This window comes from Ambystoma mexicanum, chromosome 10 (assembly GCF_040938575.1).
Source record: "Ambystoma mexicanum isolate Mex_15411 chromosome 10, UKY_AmexF1_1, whole genome shotgun sequence".
Lineage (NCBI taxonomy): Eukaryota > Metazoa > Chordata > Amphibia > Caudata > Ambystomatidae > Ambystoma > Ambystoma mexicanum.
The window spans coordinates 600,694,608-600,715,172 of NC_090932.1; the positions used below are offsets into that span (position 1 = coordinate 600,694,608).

The window sequence follows — 20,565 nt, forward strand, 5'->3', positions numbered from 1 at the left end:
TCTCCAGGCCCCCCCCCACCCCCCCCTAGGAGCATGGGGGTTAGTCACCATGTCCATTCCCTGTCCATTCCCTGGCCGAAGGGACTTCTATATGCATTACCTTCCCTCCCCCTCATCCAGAGAGTCTTGCTCAAGATCCAGGATTCCCAATTAGAGGAGATTCTGGTGGTTCTTCTCTGGCCCTGCAGGTGCCTGTTCCTCCTCCTGCTGGACCTTGCTGTCTCACCTTTGCTCCCCCTCTCTGATGGCCTGGACCCAGTGCTATGCTCCCGAGGGGTCGCGGGCCCGAAGAACCTGGTCAAGGGGGCCTGGAATCTGAGAGGGCTTATTTGAGGTCTAAGGGGCTCTCGGAGGAGGTGGCTTCCTCCATTCAGCGTGATAGACGTACTTCCGCTCTGAGGGCCTAAGAGCAACACTGGAATAACTTTATTTTGTGGTGTCTGGTGCAGGGGGGTCCCTCTCCCTTGGGGTCCGGTGCTCTGGTTCTGCAGTTTCTCAAGGAAGGTTATAACATGGGGCTCTCGGTCTCCACCCTTTGAGCCCAGTAGGCACGGTATCAATGGAGACACAGACACAAGCATAACAGTTTGAAAACCTTTATTAAAAGTGGTAGTGTTGGTGGAAAGCCTAACTTGCCCTATCTCTAATGGGGTGGTCCCCTCAAGTGATGTTTCTAAGCAGAGTCAAGGTTGGTAGGTCCCAAAACAAAATCTGTCTGTGTCAAACCTATGCTTGCCCTCACTCTTTAAACAAATGGGATGTTGGGTCTTCTTAAAAGAAAAATGGTGGTTCAAAAAGAAATGTAAAGTAAGGCTGGATTCAAGTGGCCTTATCATCAGGATTAGTTCTACCATTTCAAAAAAAGTTCAACTCAAAAAGCGTGCCCGTGGGATCTTCCAGGCAGGGCTCTTGCAATAAAACAAAGCAGCTCACAGAATTTCTCATGGGGTTCCCTTCCCCAAGCCTCTTAAAGCTTACAGTTTATTTGGGCTTCTGTAACTACTATCTGATGGTAAAGTGGAGAGGTGTGCTTTAACTTCACAAAGAACAGTTCCAGAATGCAGAAAATGGTTGCAAAAGGTAATGGAACTGTTAACAGTAAAAAATAAAAGTAGTGGAACACTGCTCCTGACTGCTCCCGCTCACTTCAACCACTGTGTTCACAGAATTTCTCCTGGGTTTCCTTTCCCCAAGCTTATTAAAGCATACTGTTACTTTGTCCTTGTCAGGGTTTCCATCCTCCAGCGTAAACCCCCTTTGTTCTGCAGATTCACCAAAAGTTCCTAAGGTTGCTTGGATTCCTTTTCCCAAGCTTTTTAAAGTTCACAGTTCTTATGAGCCTCTCAGGTTCCCCTCCCCAAGCTTAGCCCCTCTGGTTCCAACAGTTCAATTAAAGTTCTTTCCAGGCCTCTCAAGGTTTCTTCTCCAAGCATAGGCATTTCTCGTTAAAACAATTTCACTCTAAGTTTCCTTTGGGCCTCTCAGGGTTCCCTTCCAGTTCACAAACACAAAAGTCAATTTTGTCAGGATGCACCTCTCAAATCACAGTTCCTTCTTTTGGGTTTTCAACAGCCTTTCTTTTACTTTGGGGATTTCGCTCCCACTTCATGCTCAGTGTAGCTCCCCTTTTCCACCTTCTCTCAAGTGGCGCTGTACACCTCCTCTTTCTAACACTGGGGCAATATCAGAAACTTTCAAGAACGCATGGCCTTTACTCCTCCCCATGCGCGACCACTCTGATATATGGCCCCCCTCTCATACTCTTTCACTTGCTTTCATGGGACTTGGTGTTCCCCCCCATGTCTCAGGCACCATCTGCCTTTCTTCTGGCTTTCCTTGTCACTTGCTTTCCGTTGGCACCTTTTTCTTTGCCCTGTCGTGCCTCTTGCACACTTCATTTGCCTTGTCATGCCTCTTGCACACTTTTTCTGTTCGCTTTGTGCTGCACGCACCTTTTTATATTTTCCTTCTTTCATTCGGGTCTCTCGCACCTTCTCTTTTCTTTCGGTCCTTCACAACTTACTGTTTCTGATTTTTCTGCTTTGGTGCCTTCTCTTACTTTCTCCTGTTTTTCAATTATCATGCCACTTGCACCTTCCGCTGCTACTGCTCCCGCTGCAGCCACCCGTACGATACTGAGTTTCGCTTGCTCTCTCATGAAACTCACTAAGTGGACTGGCGGGCAGTTTCCTCAGGATGTTGTGCTTCACGATCAGGGTCTCACCACCTGCCCCTGAGAGACCCATGGGAGCCTCGGAGACCCATGGGACCTGCACATGTCCCAGGGGAACGAACACTGGCCTGGATACGGCCAACAGGTCAAAGCTTTCCCCCAACTGGCTCCATGGAGACATTGCTCCCTCGTCATGCTGCAACCCCTCCCAACATCCAGGCATCACATTCTCCTCCAGATGCTTCAGGCTCCTCCAGCTGCAGCCCCCTGTTCTGCAGCCCCCACTGTCCATTCAGCACCCACAGCTCGCTCTGCTTTTCCTGGCAAAACTGGCTTGGGACCGAGAAGGGATCCCCTGCTGGACTCAGCCACATAGCCTCCCTTCTGCTCGTCATACTGCTGCTCCCTGCACTGCAAAATGCCCCACCTTCGAGCCCTGTCAAGGGGTTTCTGGTGTGAGTCCTTCGCCTCCCTTGCCTGACTCTCATCAGGCCAATTGATAGGACATGCCTGACCCTTAGGTCCCCTTCTCTCCTGGTCTGATGTTCAATAGACTGCAGGTGTGTATAATTGTTAAGAGCTTGACTTCTGACCTCATTAAAGGGACAGCCTAGTGGTGGAGTGTAGTAGGCCTCTCCTTTCATCTTCTTCCTCACAGTACTTTCCCCTATAGGTAATCATTCTACCTCTCGGACGCCTCTTCTTTGTCCCAGTACATGTTGGAAGTGGGGACGGCATGAGATTGAAAATACCCCACAAAGGCTGAGGGAGACTGTGATGATGTATAATTGGGAAAGGGGAAATACTGTGTCTCTGTACCAGTATATGCTACATGTGGAAAAATGAGGGAAGATGTTTTACTGCAACCCAAAAAAGTCGTGGGAGGGGTAAGGGTATATCGGTTGTTAGTAGAACAAAGGGATACCATAGTTCACCCATGGATACCCCACTCCAAATCCCCAAAGACCCTCCACCCAGGTGATCCTCCCTCTCTTGTCTACCCCCCGCTCCTGGATCCAACAGCGATGGCCATCCCTGGGTGACCTGAGAAGAGGATCCAGAAGTAGCAGGAGTGAGAATACACTTAGGTTTTGCACCGCTGCCATCAGGTCTTTCGGGGGTCCTGAGGCAAGGGCGCACAGATTGTTGGATCTGGTGGGTGGCTCCTGAAGAAGGTCTTGTTAGCGCGACCTGTTCCGTCCTCTGGGTTGCCCCCCTGGGCCCACATGGTCCTGAGGACTCTACAGTCCCCCCCTTAGAGCCTCTGTATGAAATCCATGTCAAGTTCTTAACTCTTAAGACGTCTTCTTGGTTGCCATCATTTCGGTGCAGCGGCTGGGTGAGATGGGTGTACGCTCCTGTGAGGCCCCCTACCTGGTGCTTTCTGCTGATGCCCTATTCCTCAAGCGTTATGCCTCCTTCCTTCCTAAGGTGGTGTCTAAGGTTCACCTCTCCCAGGAGATCGTTCTTCCCTCCTTCTCCCCCTCTGCCCTCCTCCCCAGAGGAGGAACTTAGGGCTTCCTTGGATGTCCAGTGGGCTATCCTGGCGTATCTGGAGCAGAGCAGAGTCTTTTGTTCCTCCTCAAGTCTCACCTTTGGGAGCCCCTCCCCAGGTAGGAAGGCGTCTGTGCCCACGATCATTCAGTGGCTGAGTAACGCCATCTGCCTGGCCTATTATTCCTTGGGGTCCCCTCTCCAGGCTGGTGTGCACGGCAGGTCCACGCAGGCATGGCTTCCTGCTGGGCAGAGGCGCGGGAGGTTGCTATACAGGACATTTGCAGTGCTGCCACCTGGGCTGGCCCTAACATGTTTGTTTGGCACTATCACCTTAACCTCCACCACCAGGAGGCTGGGGCTTTGGGGACTGGGGTTTAGAATGTTGCACTTCTGTGATCAGCTTGTTAATGCCGCTGTCTTGGGCTGTGTGCTTCAATAAATTGGTGTTGGTCCATTTGCTTCTTCCGCCTGATCTCTGGGTTTTGTTCTAGGCCCATTCTCTCTGGCGTTAGCATACTTCACTGTTTAGTACTGGGACGAGGAGGTAATGCCTGGATTACTTACTGGTACTATCCATTACTCCTAGTTCTACTATTCTTCTTCCCAGCAAGGCTTTCCCGCCTCCCCAGCTGTCGAAGGGCTTTTCGGGCCATTGGTAATAACTGTTGTGGCATGGGGAGGCGGCTTCTTATGCCCGGATTTGGGAGGCAGAGCCAAAGAAATATGGAAAAAGAAGAGGGTTGGGTTCCCGTGGGAGGTCAGACACCTCACTGTTTAGTACTGGGACGAGGAAGAGAAGGCCAAGGAGTAATGAAGATTACCAGTGAGTAATCCATGCATTATCTACCCCAGAAAGAAAGTTCTAATTTTGACGACAGTGCACAATAACTAAGCGTACTCTGTTAACTGAAAATGTACTGGAGGATATACAATAACACAACAGTGCTCTCTGAATTAATACAGATATTATGTGGTTTATGTGTTTTGCCTGCATCTGGCTTCCTTCTGCATAAATAGTTAGGGACATAGTCTAGCCCAACTGCCCCCACCGCAGTGGCTGCCTACCTGTCCTCGCTGGCCGTGATCACCCCATCCTCTTTGGGGATGAGAAGAGCCACAGTCACGGTATCCAGGTGGCCCTCGATCTTGTTCAGAAGGACCGGTCTGCTATTCTGCGGCCTGGAGTGGATCTCCGCTGCCATGTTGCTGTATGATCACGGAAAGAACTGCATCAGCTGACAATAGCAGAAGCTCAGATTTCATATGGAGGGAAGGAAGCGGTTACCGTATAGTGCATAAGAGAGGCGCCACCCGAAACAGAGAGTCAAAGTATTTAGAATATCAGGACCTGTCAATAAACTGACCTGAATGAAAACTTTAGATCGGATAAACCTAATCTCTCTTAATGCAGACTCCAGGGCCATGAACCGTAATGGTTAAATAAATTGAAAGACATATTAATAAAAATGTTTCACAACGCCTTTTTATTTCACTAAACATAACAAGCTAATGGTAGTTCAAGACACATTTAACAGAAAGGCCAAAGTCTACTGCCCTTGTCTGTGAAAATCTATAATGGTTTGATTATGTTATGTCTACCACTTAGAAAAAGGGCGACCCACCCAATGGGCCTTATTACGAGTTTGGCAGTCATTCGGCAGTAAATCTGCCGAATGACTGTCAAACTCCTTTACCATTACTTCCACTAGGCCCAGTGGAAATACCACAGAATTACGAGTGGTGGCAAGGCAGTGTTAATCCCCACTTTTCTCCACAGGGATTTTTTTCCGATTTACTCTGAGCCTTAATTCCTCTGTGGTAAATCTGTTAATTTCTGTGGATGAAGTGTAGGAATCCTCCAGCTAAATGCTGGAGTCAAATCCTTCACATCCAGTACTCATAGGGGCTCATTCCGAGTTTGTAGGTAGTCTGGCGTAATTACCTCTGAACTGCTGCAAAACGTAATTACCCTTACTGCCACTTGGTCCCGTGGATTTACGACAGGATTTCAAGTGGTGGCAGGTGGTTTAAATCCCCATATTTATTAGTCCATAGGACTCTGGAGATTTTGATGGTCATTCCACCAATCTTTAAAAAGAAAAATTGACGATTTACCTCCATCATTTTGCTGGAGGTAACTCAGCCACTTCATGGCCAAAGTCGGAGTTTGGCGATGCAGTAAAAGTGGCGGTAACAGAATTACTTCCACTTTTTTTACTGCACTGCCAAACTCAGAATGAGCCTCATCACATGGCAGTGCAGGAAAGTAGCAGTGAAGTAGTAGTAATTCTCTTACTGCGCTTTTACCACAATGTTTACCTGTACCAACATAGTTATAATGAGGCCCAATGTCCTTTGTGACAATTGTAAAGCAGAGAATAAATATATATTTTTAAAACATTCTATTTATTGTACTTATTGAATGTTTACCATATCTCAATGCACATGCATATGCATATTGTGCATACATGCCAACATTCGGTCGCACCTGGGAGTGAGATTTCATCAGGGAAATCGGGAGACCAACATTTCCCCATAGCAATGCATTGGAACTACATTTATTTTAGGCGGGAGACTGTGAAAAATAGCTATATTTTTCACAGAAAAATCGGGAGTCTCCCGCCTAAATCGGGAGGGTTGGCATGTATGTGTGCGCCAACACGTGTTTCACTCCCTAGAGCGTCCTCAGGCTTTACCCTGGGACTGATTAATAAATAATAACAATGTAAGCATCCAAAATGGTATTACCAAGATGAGTAGTGCACAATAAATGTTATGTAGTTCATGTGTGTGAACTCTGGTTCATACAATAGCTGTAAAAGGAAAGAAAACAAAAACAGCATATCATATACGAGATACAGAAAAGCTACACTAGAATTAATGATATTGGTTCTTCAAACACATATTACATATGAGCCTTGTCAGGCTGTAATGGCATTAATTACAGTTCTATAATAAACCTTAATTTACCTCAAAACAAGACGTGGAGTCTTTGGAAAAGTACCCAGTAGCATGTGACATCAACACATATACATCTTCAGCTGTATCAATACATTATTTCCTTGAATGGGCTGTTGCATTTAGTGTTCAATTTAGAACACTGCGTGATATAAAGGCAAGTTTAATGCGGGACTTAGGTGATGGTATAAGGTACGTTTTAAGTAACCAGTTCCCTTGAGTTTGATTAGGGGCTAATGTTCCGTAATAGATCTAACAACTTATATAATACATAAATCGTCCTAAAGAGATCTCAGCTATCATTAAAGGATTCAGGCATTATGTCTTGAGTGATATCCTATTCTCTTTCAGAACTCAGCAATTCTACATCAAGACGCAGAGGCCCGGATTATGCTTCTCTTAACTTTACTAACTCGAGCAGCATAACAATAACAAATCAAACTAGACAATAAAGCAGGCAAAAAACTATAAATCCCTGTAGTTCGTGTCTTCTGTAGTCTGTACTGTTATTGGTCCTTAAAAAAAAACACATGATCTTGTTCCACCAATAGTCCATAACTATCTCCATAAACCTTATCTCCCATCTTAGATCATCCTCTTTCTTTGTTGCTCGGGCAGCCAGTTAATTACAAATTTGCTTATATTTGGAAGAGTGTTTGTACTGGTGATTAAAGGGTGGCAGCAGCTCAAGCGTGTGGAGAATCTCAGCGTGAGTGCAGCGCAATATTGTCAGCCCGCATAGAGGGCGCTAGAGCGCGACCAAGATGGCCGCACTGGTGTGATTGCCGTCAGCGCACCTAATTAATCCTTCCCAATAACGCGGATCTGGGGGCCATCCGACCCCCTCAGTGGAGGGCAGCTGCCTCAAAGTATAGCGCACGGACCGCCACCCCCTCAGCCCCCTCGGAAGACGTGGAGAACGACTGCAGCCTCCTATCCAACCAGAGGCGCGGTACGAGGAGGCCCTGATCGGGTGCGGCCGTGGCGGCATCTGAGCGAGACGCCACGGGAGAGTGATCCGTCACTACGTGCGACCTGGGCGGACACACACGAGAGATCGGCCGAGGAGCAACAACCTTCCCGGCAAGAAGATAAGTCAACAAGAGGCTGCCTGGGCGTACCACATTGGGTGAGCAGATCCAGCAGTCCCCGAAAGGCGCGGTGTCCGGCGGGAGTGTTCCATCCGAGCGGCACCGCTGGCGACAGGCAATGAGACAAGGAGGAGGAGCACTAGCCCTCTCGCCACATTTGGCCTGGGGGCCATCCAAGCCCCCGAAGGTGAGGCGGACTCGAGGCCGGGCACAGAGGCGGGCGGTGCCGGGGGCGCTGGCTGGGGACTGGCAGGTCGGGAGAGCGGGGGAAGATAGACAACTACCCAAACCAAGTGGCGGGCCCACCCTGCCTCCCCCCGCTGCCTCCTCGGCGGCCATCCAGCACGAAGCCGCGTGGGCCCGGTAGCTGCCACCAAGCGCCGGGAGTTGAGATCCGCGTAGACACCTCGGCACAACAGCAGGCCCGAGGCCGGCAGGACTGCGGGCCCGCCCGCGGCGATCACACAGCGTTCAAAGGACCCTCGTGACACTGGGTGGGACACGAACCGAACGGCGCCTCGGCGGCCCCCCCTTTCCCACGCCCCAACGGTTCAAGCGGCAGGCAATCCTACACGCTCACATCGGGGCCGGAGATGGGCACCTAAACCAACCCTTCAGGTCGAGAGAGACCCCTCCCGGGGTACCCAATAACACGGACAAAGGCAGGACAGGAAAGGCCGGCTAACTGCAGCTCAAGAAACGTCTGAAATACAGCCACACGAGACAACCTTTGAGACCACAGGCGAGGGCCCCCAATCTAGTAACGCAAACACAGTAAACCATCACAATGGGGAAAGCAGATAAAGCTCAGTGGAAACTGACATTCGAGGCTGGAGCCATAGCGAAAACCCCCAAAACAAATGCGGGACAAGAAAACTTGGAAGGGGACACACCCCGAGAAGTCGAGCCCATTCCAGACACAGACATGAGAGAAATCCTCCTCGATTTAAAAGCGGGAATTGGCAACATAGATAGCAAGCTAGACTCCCTGTCCACCAAAGTTGACCAACTTCAACACTGTTTAAACAAACACAGGGACAGGCTGGACACGGCTGAACAACGAATTTCTGACGTGGAGGATAACGTGACCTCTATGACCGCCAGAGTGACAACGCTAGAAACACAAATTAAAGCTGTTATGGCCAAGAACGAGGACCTAGAAGGGCATTCACGCCGGAACAACATCAGGATCCTCGGGGTAAGGGAATAACAAACCACAGGAAAAATGGAGGACTTCATCGAAAAACTATGCAAGGAGATATTTGGAAACCCTGCATTGTCCGACATGTTCGTGGTGGAGCGAGCTCACAGGGTCCCAACTACCCGCCCCATTCCTGGAGCAGCCCCCCACCCAATAATCGCAAAATTGCTTAACTTCAGAGACTGAGATTCAATCCTCCGGCTTGCAAGAGAGAAAGGGCACCTGCAATACGATGGAGATAACATCCAATTTTTTCCCGACTTCTCCCCTTCGGTCCAGGCCTTGCGCAGAACATTCACTGGCGTGAAACATCGACTGCAAGACAACAAGTTGATGTATTCCATGCTCTACCCAGCCAAACTACGTATCCAACACAACGGCAAGTCACAATTTTTCAATACGCCCGAGGAGGCGTTTTTCGTTTCTCGATAAGCTGGGGTGCAGACAAAACATAGACAACGCTAGACCCCGAAGAAGAGAATGAGCCAGTGGGGACCCACCCTCAGATTCATCTACATCCGTCAATAGGCTGCCCTGAGACGCATAAGAACGATCCCCCGGATCCAGACTTCCATGTTAAACTTTAAGGTGCGCTGGTCCTTGGAAGCTCCCTAGCGCCCCAAGCGCAGCTTAGTTATGTTTCGAGACCTTGGGAGGGGAAAGCTGATGGGCAAGTTGGGGGTTGCCCATGATTGGGGGGGGGAAATGGTTTGTTATTATGGAATTGTGCTTGTCAGGGGCCCGTGCTCCCCCTGCCGCCGCCCGGAAATGCCCAACAACTGTACCATAGTCCGCTGACATCTAAAGATGCGGAAACTCAGAATCAACACATGTGGAGCACCCCACGACAAGGTGCTGCCCCACTCTGGCCAAAACGTACCTCAAAATTCAATTACTCACGACATTCAAGCTAGCTATGTGGAACATCAAAGGTGGCAATAACCCGATCAAAACCAGGAGAATGACACAATACCTCCGAAGACACAAGGTGGACATCGCCTTGGTCCAGGAAACCCACCTCCTCCCGGGAACGGAGAACCGGTTGGCCCGAGATTGGGGGTTGCACAGATACTTCGCGTCTTTTTCCACATACGCCAGAGGAGTGGCAATCCTAATAAATAGAACTCTGAAATTCAAATTACTTTCAACCAAAAGCGATGAGGACGGAAGGTCACTTCTACTACACGGAATTCTCGAAAACTCTGAACTCATAATAATAAATTCCTACGGTCCGAACACAGACGGTTGCAATAACGTTGATTGGGTCATGACGCACCTGGGAGAAACAAGATCAGCAACTACCATATGGGCAGGTGACTTGAACACCACTCTAGACCCACAGAAGGATAAATCTCACCCGACCTCCACAACTACTCCCAAAGCTGCGCGCCAGGTTCTGGAGATCTGTAGAGCATACGACCTAGTGGACATCTGGAGACGCCAACACGGCGAGTCCCGGGAGTACTCGTTCCACTCCTGGGTCCACCAGACCAGCTCCCGCCTGGATAACATCCTTGTATCCGCACACAGCCACACTCAATGGTCGAATAGCCAAATACTGCCGAGAACCATGTCCGATCTCTCGGCAGTAACAGTGGAATACACCCTGCCAGACCCATCGGAGGGAAAGAGACACTGGAGACTCAAACCTGGGTCACTGCAGGATCAGGTGTTCGCCGCCGAACTCCGTACAGAAATCACAACATTCCTCGAAATCAATCATGGATCGGTGGCGTCCGCTGGGACCCTGTGGGAGTCCTTAAAATGCTACATCAGAGGAGTCTGTTTATCAAAAGAGCAAGGAATTCTGAAACTTATTAGACGAGAACTGTCACAGAGCGAGACTCGCCTGAAGGAGCTTGAACAACTACATTCGACCAAACACGACCCTCAGGTGCTGGCGTCACTGAAGATAGAGCTTGATAAGTTCAGAGCAGCCGCAGATCGAGAACTGAAATTCCTCTCCCACGGCCACCGTGTCCGCCAGTATGGAGAGGGGCAGAAACCAGGCACCCTTCTTGCGAGACTGATAGCAGCAGACTGAAAACCCACACAAATTGAGCAAATCCGTAACCTCCAAGGAACCCTGGTGTACAACGACAAGGAAATAGCAGAAACTTTTTGCATCTTTTATCAAACCCTATACACAACTAACTTTCACGCCACCCAAATGGAACTGTCCCAATTTCTAGCAGACATAGAATTTTACTGGGTAGACACCATGTTAAGGGAACCCCTAAACGCACCTATCACTATTGAAGAAATCCTCCAGGCCATCAAAGACCTACCAGGCACCAAAGCCCCAGGCCCGGACATGCTGATTGGTGAGTTCTATAAAACATTTGCGCCCATCCTTGCCCCATTATTATTACAACTCTATGAGGAGGCACTAGAAACCGGATCACTCTCCCCGACCCTCCGTGAGGCGAACATGATACTTCTCCACAAAACTGAAAAACCCCCAGAGGAATGTGGATCATACAGGCCAATATCACTGATCAATTTAGATAACAAGATACTGGCCAAGATTCTAGCCTCCAGACTCATTCCTCTGATGCCCGCGATGGTTCTGGCGGACCAAGCCGGATTTATACCAGGCCGCAATACCATGTTCGGCATTAGACGCATGTTCGGAGTTTTAGAGGCGACCGATCCTGCACACCAGGCAGTGGCAGTCCTCCTCGATGCTGAAAAGGCCTTTGCTTCTATTGAGTGGCCTTTTCTTTTTGAAATCCTACAGAGAATGGGCTTGGGTAAGAGATTCCTCCAACTGACAGCCCTACTATATAACCAGCCCCGATCCCACATCATTCTAGGGAAAAACAGATCAACGGCGATCAACCTTCAAAGAGGAACAAGGCAGGGATGCCCGTTGTCCGCCGTGCTCTTTGCATTGGTGATGGAGCCCCTCGCCTCAGACCTTCGAGCTAAACACATACAAAGAGGCCTATCCTTCGGTCCCCATAAATTAATAATCTCCCTATACGTGGATGATATTGCCCTGTATATATGCGACCCGATAACAAACCTAAACCCAGTCATACGTGACATAATAAGATTCGGCAACTTCTCCGGCTTAAAAATTAACCATAGTAAGTCAGTCATATTCCCACTCACCCCCGAGACCCATTGCTTCCAAGACGATTATGGTTTTAAATGGGAACACACAAATGTACGCTACCTAGGCATTCAATTGACCAGAGACCACCAAACACTGTTCCAAGACAACTACGGTAAAGTAATCCAAGCATTACAAGGGAAAGTCGACAGATGGAAATCACTTCCGCTCACCCTATGGGGCCGAGTGTCATTAGTAAAAATGGTGATACTCCCCAAACTCCTCTACCTGTTTGGAAATCTCCCCCTGCTAGTCCCCCAAAAACAGCTCCACCATTTGAAAAGCATAATCCTGGAACTTCTTTTGGCGGGCAAGCCAGCCAGAATAGCTTACCAATCACTAATACAACCTGTTAAAAAAGGTACAATGGCTCTCCCCGACTTAGAACGCTACTATTGGGCATCACAAGCCCAATTCCTCGGGCACTGGTACGCTACGCAATTCATTCGCCCTCATGCCCAACTAGAACGCGCCTTGGCTTCCCCCAACCTGCTCAGAGCAACCATCCTCGGCCTGACCCACACCCCACATAAAACCCTAAATACGGTCCTTTCTACCATAGCAATATGGAAGAAAATAGCGTTGAAGTGTGGGATCCATTCCAGATTCTCCCCTTTACTCCCGGTAAAATTAATTCCCGGAGTCCCATTAACCACAGAAAAAGTCTTCCTAAACTGGGTTGTCAAGCTAAAACTTAAAACCATAGGTGACCTCTTTGTCGATGGACACTTCCTCACACCCGAACAGGCCAGATCCCGCGGAGCCTCTACCGCCCTAGACTCGTTTATCTATTTCCGCCTCAGAGGCGCCCTACATACTATACTACCCTTGTTCCCACGACAGCCCGAGACATGGCAATTGCTCCACTGGGTTATCCAGTCACAGGGTGAGGGCAAGCTAGTCTCGATGCTTTACAGATCCTTACTGGCAGACACAGCTCCAAGCCCGGTAACACCTAAAGTGAGGTGGGAAAAAACCCTCCAGACCACATTCCAGGACGAAGATTGGGAATACATTCTGGTGCAAACCCAGAAGATATCCCTAAACACCAGGCACAAACTGTTCCACCTAAAATATATACATCAAGCATACCTCACCCCAGCCAGAATTCACTGCTACCATCCCTCAACCCCCCCACAGTGCGGCCGATGTAGCGCCCCAACGGCAGACTTCCTCCACCTAGCTTGGGCCTGCCCGAGGTTACAACACTTCTGGGAATCGGTTCTGGAAAAGACAGCTGCAATAGTGGATGTACCCATAGAACCCAACCCCAAAATCACTCTTTTGGGACTCACCAAACACTTTCCCCCCACAACACGCAAACTTGGAGGGTTGCTGTTACTGTTGGCGCGCAGAAGAATTGCGATGTCGTGGGGGAAGGGTCCTGTGCCGACCACACAGCAATGGCTAAACGATATATCATACTGCCAAGACACAGAAACAAACTTCACGAAACTGTTACCCTTACACGCCCGGCCACCTGACATCTGGGGCCCCTATATAGCTTATCTAATGTCCAATGGAGACAGCAAGGCTTCGCGAGACGCATCACTTGAACCGCAGCGGAATCCCACGGACGCAAGTCCCACCGTGAACAATACAACTAACCACGAACTGCTACAGACCCAGGCTTGGTTATAAGGTGAAGAGGGGCAGAGGACAATGGAAGGGGGGAGGGCACGAGAAGCACAAGTAATTCCATGTATGTTATGTTATAATTTGATTTTTTGAAAATTCAAAAATAAAGTTTAAAAAAAATAAAAAAATAAAAATATTGTCAGCCCGCACCTTCCCAGGCGACTATGGAAGCGATGGGCGTTTCGCCACCATTGATGTGCCGCATCATTCCTTCTGAACGTAGTACGCAGTCTAGTGTTTTCCATCATGGCCGCCGCTAGAGGGCTTATCCCTAGCCTCCAATTTCCTTTCCATGCGTTGCAACCCGTTTGAATCTCTCTTTGGGCCAGACTCTAGTTTTCCCTTGCTACAACACATTACCGTGCTCTGCTTTCCTTCTGTAATTTTTTGCTTGGTGAATGTGATACTTTCAACCTTGTGGAAATAAAGGAGGCACACCAGCTGTAGGATATGGAACCTTCTTTATTCACATCCAAAACGTAACTAACTTCCCCTTTCTGCTCCTCCCCTCAACCCGTTTTCTCCCCTTGCATCACATCCTCCTGTGACGCTCAATCAGGGCACTGTCTTAAAGAGACTGTCCATGCAACAACAACCCCGGACAAATGTCCTTGCAAGGTATTTAACTTGTGACCACAAAAGTGATGGGTGGAAGGTTTTGAATTAATCTGAACCACTGGCAATTGCTCTGGGCAACCTTCCACACCACCGTTTTTTAGCCCGTCTGTGCCATTGCAAAAGGGGTCCAGCCATGTGCAAATCAGTCAGCTGCCGCCACCAATGGTAGCAGCCCAGCCCGAACTGCTAGGCTAGGTCCCCTCTGCACAGAAAACCAAGCAACCCCAGACATGTTTCGGCCTTGTTGGACCTCCTCAGTGAGGTGCAGCCTGGTTCCCTATGGCGCAGCGAGCAAGGGACCCACGTCTGGGCATAACCTCTCTCAAATGGAGAGACAAACTGTGACCACAAAAGTGATGGGTGGAAGGTTTCGAATGAATCTGAACCACTGGCAATTGCTCTGGGCAACCTTCCACACCACCGTTTTTTAGCCCGTCTGCGCCATTGCAAAAGGGGTCCAGCCATGTGCAAATCAGTCAGCTGTCGCCACCAATGGTAGCAGCCCAGCCCGAACTGCTAGGCCAGGTCCCCTCTGCACAGAAAACCAAGCAACCCCAGACAACTTCTTCAACTGTAATTTAACATTCTTTTTTTTTTTACATCTTTATTTACAATTTTCAAACAAATACAACACGAAAGGATAAAAGCATTATAAAGATGATCACATGAAGTATTTTCCAAAATAATTAATTAAAAATGAGCATCAAATAAGAAATACAATGACAGAGTAAACAAATCAATAAGAAATAATCATTAAACAAAGATACTCACATAGTAAAATGACCCAAAATCCATAAAACAACCACAGATAAAACAAACTAATAGACAACCAAACAAACAAAACAAAAAAAAAACAAACAACAAACAATCCACACCAAACAAACAAACCATCAACCAAATACACTCATACCTCACTTCCATCATCTTGTATTATATCACCATACAAATCAGTAAAAGGTTTCCACAAAAACCAATATTCTTTTTCTTTACCCTGCTTCTTGGATAGAATCAATTCATATTCGGACAATATAATCAGATCATTAATCCAGTCCTCTATATTTGGCTTTTTTCTAGACTTCCATAATTTCATGATTTGTTTCACTGCCACTACTAACACCTTATCTATCCAACACCCATATAAACGGGATGTCAAACAACAACCTCTATTTGCCAACAATAAAACCTGAAAGGGCCCTCTCAGAAAGGATATCGACAAAGTAACGTTTAATCCATCCAGCACCTCCGACCAAAAAGTAGACACTCTCGAGCAATTCCATAACATGTGAATCAGTGTCCCCTTTTCACAGCCACACCCACAGCAAACATCCTCTGCACTTAATCCCAAACTAAACATTCACACTGGAGTCCAATATAACCTCCCCAAAACTTTCTGACGCACAAGACGCAATTTGAGATCCATCTTACTACTATGACCAATCTGCCATATATATTTCCAAACACCATCACTGATTGTGAAACCCAAATCCATTTCCCCTTTCTGCTTCAATGTGTCCCAGGACCGTAATACTGAATCATCTATATGCATGAGTTTTAGATACGTGGAGACATTATGCGGTAACAGGTGGAAAATAGTCCAACCCACCGGTTCTTTTTTCAACTGCAAGCCAATCATATCAAACATTCGGGTCAGGCAACATTCAAGATCCCTATATCGTTCCACTTCCCGACCACTTAAATGAAATTCACCTTGAAGTTCCTCAAAGGATTTTAAGACCCCATCTCGCAACAAATCTCCCAATGTCAACACTCCTTTTGAGATCCAACTCCTCCAATACAAAGGTTTATTATTTATCTGTATCGTTGAATTATGCCAAATCGAAGAAGTATGATATAATGATATATTATCCTCAAAGTTAAGCACCCACCACGACATCAAGTCCTTAGATACTTTAATGGTCGGAATCTTAGCAGAACTCCGAGGCACCATTTTCATTGAGAAAATACTTTCCAACTTCAAAGGCTTTAAGGAATGTCTTTCAATAGTCAACCAAAGCGGTTCCTCCATAGTCTCCATCATCACATACTGGGCAGCCTTCTTCAAAACAAACCCTTTATAATATTTGTCCAAATCAGGATATCCAAAACCTCCATCCTGTCAAGCCTCGCACACGCTTCATGGAAGCCCGGGCTTTACCTTACAAACACCGTAATCCAGGTGTCCCGGTGTGTACTAAACAAAGTGTTCCACGTTCTCAGCCCGGCGCCTGGAAATTGGCATGGCAACGCTGGAAGCCTGTTTTCCGTCACATGACACGTTCGACTCGAGCGTGGTTGCCGGTTCATGTGACTTAAGCACCTCCCACTGCAGTCTCGGTGCTTCTGAATTTCGTTTCGAACAGTTAGCGCTTCCCTTGCTTGGTCCCTTGTTAACCCTTGCTCCTGTTCTCTCGTTCTTGCTCCTGTTCCTACCCGCACTCCTTCCTTCCTTGCCTTTCTACTGCCTTCCTCCTGCCGACTACGGAACTCCAAACGGACTGCCTCAGGACACGTTTTTGCCATTGTTTGCTGTCCGCCCCCTGCCGACTACGGAACTCTGAACGGACTGCAATTGGACACGTCCTGCTTTCTGCTGCCCGCATCCTGCCGACTACGGAACTCTGAACGGACTGCAATTGGACACGTCCTGCTTTCTGCTGCCCGCATCCTGCCGACTACGGAACTCATACGGATTGCTTTCGAACTTTCTGCCAAGACCCACAAAACCAATCAGTGACTTTTTTGACTTCGGCACACGGACTAGAGACTTCTTTGGTGTGCCTGAAGTCTAGAGGCGTCCTCGTGCCGTCGGGAATAGCCAGTTGGGTTTTCAGCATTTGGAATTGCTTGAACATTTCTTCCAGCGCATCGTTTGATCTACAACACCTAGACAGGAAGCTATTGCACAGACTTCAACCTCCCTGGTTGCTTCCGTATCCTGCGGTCATCAGGTCAGTGGTAACTTCAGTTACTATATGGTTACACTTGTTTTCCAATTGGTCTTGTTGTTTAGTGACGGTAACCGTTTGTTGTTAAACCATTGTTTGTAACAGCGGAACCGCAGAATCCCGAAATCCAGGCCTGCACCTCCTGCGTCTCGTCTTGCATCCTGTCTTTCATGGAATGGATCCCTCAGCTTGTCTATTTGATTATTCAAGTTAGAGGGGTACATTGTAGGGAAGACCTCTTCGGCTACACGACGGGGCAAGTCACGGCCGGACATAACATATTCAGAAGCCATATATAATATGGATGCAAACGAGACCTTGGCCACCATTTTGCAAATGGTGGCAGAGTTGCGTAACGATATGACTGCAGCTCATACGGCTACGCAACGGCGCATAGACGACCTACAGGTCGGGCTCCAGGCGCCCATTGGCGCTGATGCATTACCACAGGCCATGGCTTCTGGGTCAGGGGTACAACCACCTCGACAAGACCCCGGCCCGGTGTATATGACCGCCCAGTTTCCTTTGGCACCACCAGAGAGATTCAATGGTGACCCAAAAACGTACAGAACTTTCCTGAATCAATGTAGACTTCATTTTTTGTGTCGTCCGGTTTCGTTCCCTGACTCTACTACTAAAGCCGCTTTCCTATTGTCCCACTTGGGGGGAACTGCCGCGGCTTGGGCTAATCCACTTCTAGAAGAAGGCAGTCACCTCCTTTACGATTGTGATGCCCTAATATTGGCGATGAGTCGTGTTTTTGACACCCGGTATGCTACACAAGCTACGGATTTAGAGTTGTTGGGACTACAACAGGGCGACACGCCTCTCCTTTCCTATCTTACAAGGTTTAACCAATTGGTAGCTGAAACAGGATGGCCTGAAGACAAAAAGGCATCCCTGTTTTACAAGGGGTTGTCTGACTCATTGAAGGACACCCTTGCTACTGTGCCGATCATACCCACCGCTTTTCCTGAGCTTTTGGATCTTGTTCTACAGATAGATTCGAGGCGCGCAGAGAGGAAAGGGGAAAAACGGCCACTTCCCTTAACACCTACCGGTCTTCCGGCCGCTGCTCCAAGTGCCTCAGAGCCCATGCAAATCGGTGCCATACGAGGTCCTTTGTCGGCAGAAACAAGAGAACATAGAAGGAAAAACGGTTTGTGTTTCTACTGTGGGGGATCGGACCATCTATTACGTGCCTGTCCCAAAAAACCTGTCAAGAAACAGGGAAACTCCAAAACCCGGCAATAGAGGGAGTCGTATTGCCGGGTACTCCGAAAGGCGACTCCAGGTGTTTAATTCCATACCGTTTGACTGTAACCCTTGCCTTTTCTGGGAAGGTAAAAACAGGTGTTTCGGTCGTTCTTGATTCGGGGGCCACGGGCAACTACATCGATAGTGCCTACGCTCATGAATTAGGGATCCCATATGTCTCTAAACCATGCCCTGAAATGATCAAAACCGTTGATGGTACCATGTTAGTGTCTGGCCCCGTTACGGATTCCACTGTGGAAATATCCATGGCAACGTCATGCGGCCACCAGGAGAACATTCAGTTCGATCTAATCACTGCCCCACAATACCGTATCATTCTTGGTCTTCCCTGGTTACGGTTACACAATCCAGCTATCGATTGGCTCACAGGGGAGGTAGATTTCCCATCTGCGAATTGTGAAGCGAAATGTCTCAGTAAGATCCAGGAGGTCTCCAGTCCTAGTCACGCTCTTCTGGACACTGCTTCCACGATTGGGGCAGCGGTCAGCACTGTCCTTCCTAAAGAATATCAAGCATTGAGAGGCGTCTTTGATGTTGGTGGGGCTGAGGTCCTGCCACCCCATCGGCCCTATGATTGCCCAATCGAATTGGTTCCGGGGGCCAAAATACCATCTGGGCGTATCTACTCCTTGACCCAAAAGGAAGACACCATCTTAAAGGAGTACATCGACAAATCCTTGAGCTCCGGTTTCATTCGTCCTTCCCGGTCCCCCGCGGCAGCTCCTTTGTTTTTTGTTCCTAAAAAGGAAGGAGATCTCCGCCCCTGTATCGACTACCGTGCGTTAAACGCCGTTACGATCAGGAACCAGTATCCACTCCCTCTTATTTCTGTACTCTTGGATCAATTAGGCTCCTCAGTGATCTTCACAAAGTTGGATTTGCGAGGGGCTTATAACCTGGTGCGCATACGCAAAGGAGATGAATGGAAAACCGCATTTAAAACCAAATACGGCCTTTTTGAGTACTGTGTTATGCCGTTTGGGCTCTGCAATGCACCGGCTACGTTTCAATATTTCATCAATGATGTGTTCCATGATATGCTAGACCAGTACGTGGTGGTATACTTGGATGACATCCTCATATATTCTCCCTCGTATGAGACTCATGTATCCCATGTTACCAATGTATTGCAACGTCTATTGGACAATCAATTATATGCCAAGCTGGAAAAATGTCTGTTCCATGTCCAAGAGGTAGAGTTTTTGGGATACAACATCACGAGTAGAGGAGTCCAGATGAGCCAGTCCAAGGTGTCTGCCATTCTTCAGTGGCCAATACCCAACGGTCTTAAAGCCCTGCAGTCTTTTCTGGGTTTCGCCAACTTTTACAGGCGGTTTATCCAGGATTTCTCTCTCGTTGTTTCCCCCCTTACTGCTTTAACCAGCCCCAAAAGAGCATTTCAGTGGAACCACCAAGCTCAACAAGCCTTTGATGCTCTCAAAACCGCATTTACTACTGCTCCTGTGCTCCAACACCCTAATCCCGCCTTACCTTATATTGTGGAGGCCGACGCCTCAGACGTGGCTCTAGGAGCCATTCTTTCACAACAATGTCCGGACGCCAGTGGTTTACACCCTGTTGCTTACCATTCAAGAAAACTCACGTCTTATGAAAAGAATTATACCATCACCGAGAAAGAACTACTGGCGGTCCGCGACGCCTTTTTGGTATGGCGACATCATCTTCTAGGTACCCCTGATCCGGTTCAAGTATACACTGACCATAGGAACCTATTGGCACTCCAATCAGTGAAGTGCACTACGGCTCGGCATGCCCGCTGGCATGAGTTCTTCTCGATGTTTAATTTCAAGATAACTTATCGCCCAGGTTCACTGCATTCCAAAGCGGATGCCTTGTCTCGTATACACGGAGACCCTGGTACAACCCACCATAAAGGGGAACTTGTGTTACCCCATCAAGTGGTTTGCGGCTGTACTCTAGGTGCGTCTCTCAGGGATCAGTTGCAAGAGTGGATAAAAACCGACCCTTCTGAGGTGGTTCAACATGACCTAAGGGTGTTCCATTCACTCCCCTACAGACAGGGTAAA

The 20,565-nt window shown here is 48.3% G+C and overlaps 1 protein-coding gene across 2 annotated transcripts in view; it reads right to left on the bottom strand.

Moving 5' to 3' along the window:
• WDFY1 (WD repeat and FYVE domain containing 1) overlaps positions 1-4,918 on the bottom strand; it is a 1,420,223-nt gene extending 1,415,305 nt beyond the window's left edge. The window contains exon 1 of one of the 2 annotated variants that reach the window (XM_069618156.1): positions 4,736-4,917. In XM_069618156.1, coding sequence (XP_069474257.1) covers positions 4,736-4,872 — 137 coding nt within the window. In that variant the 5' untranslated portion in view covers positions 4,873-4,917. Of the gene's footprint in view, positions 1-4,735 lie in introns of both variants that reach the window. The other variant, XM_069618157.1, reaches the window with a different exon arrangement.
• Between the last annotated feature and the right edge of the window lie 15,647 nt (positions 4,919-20,565).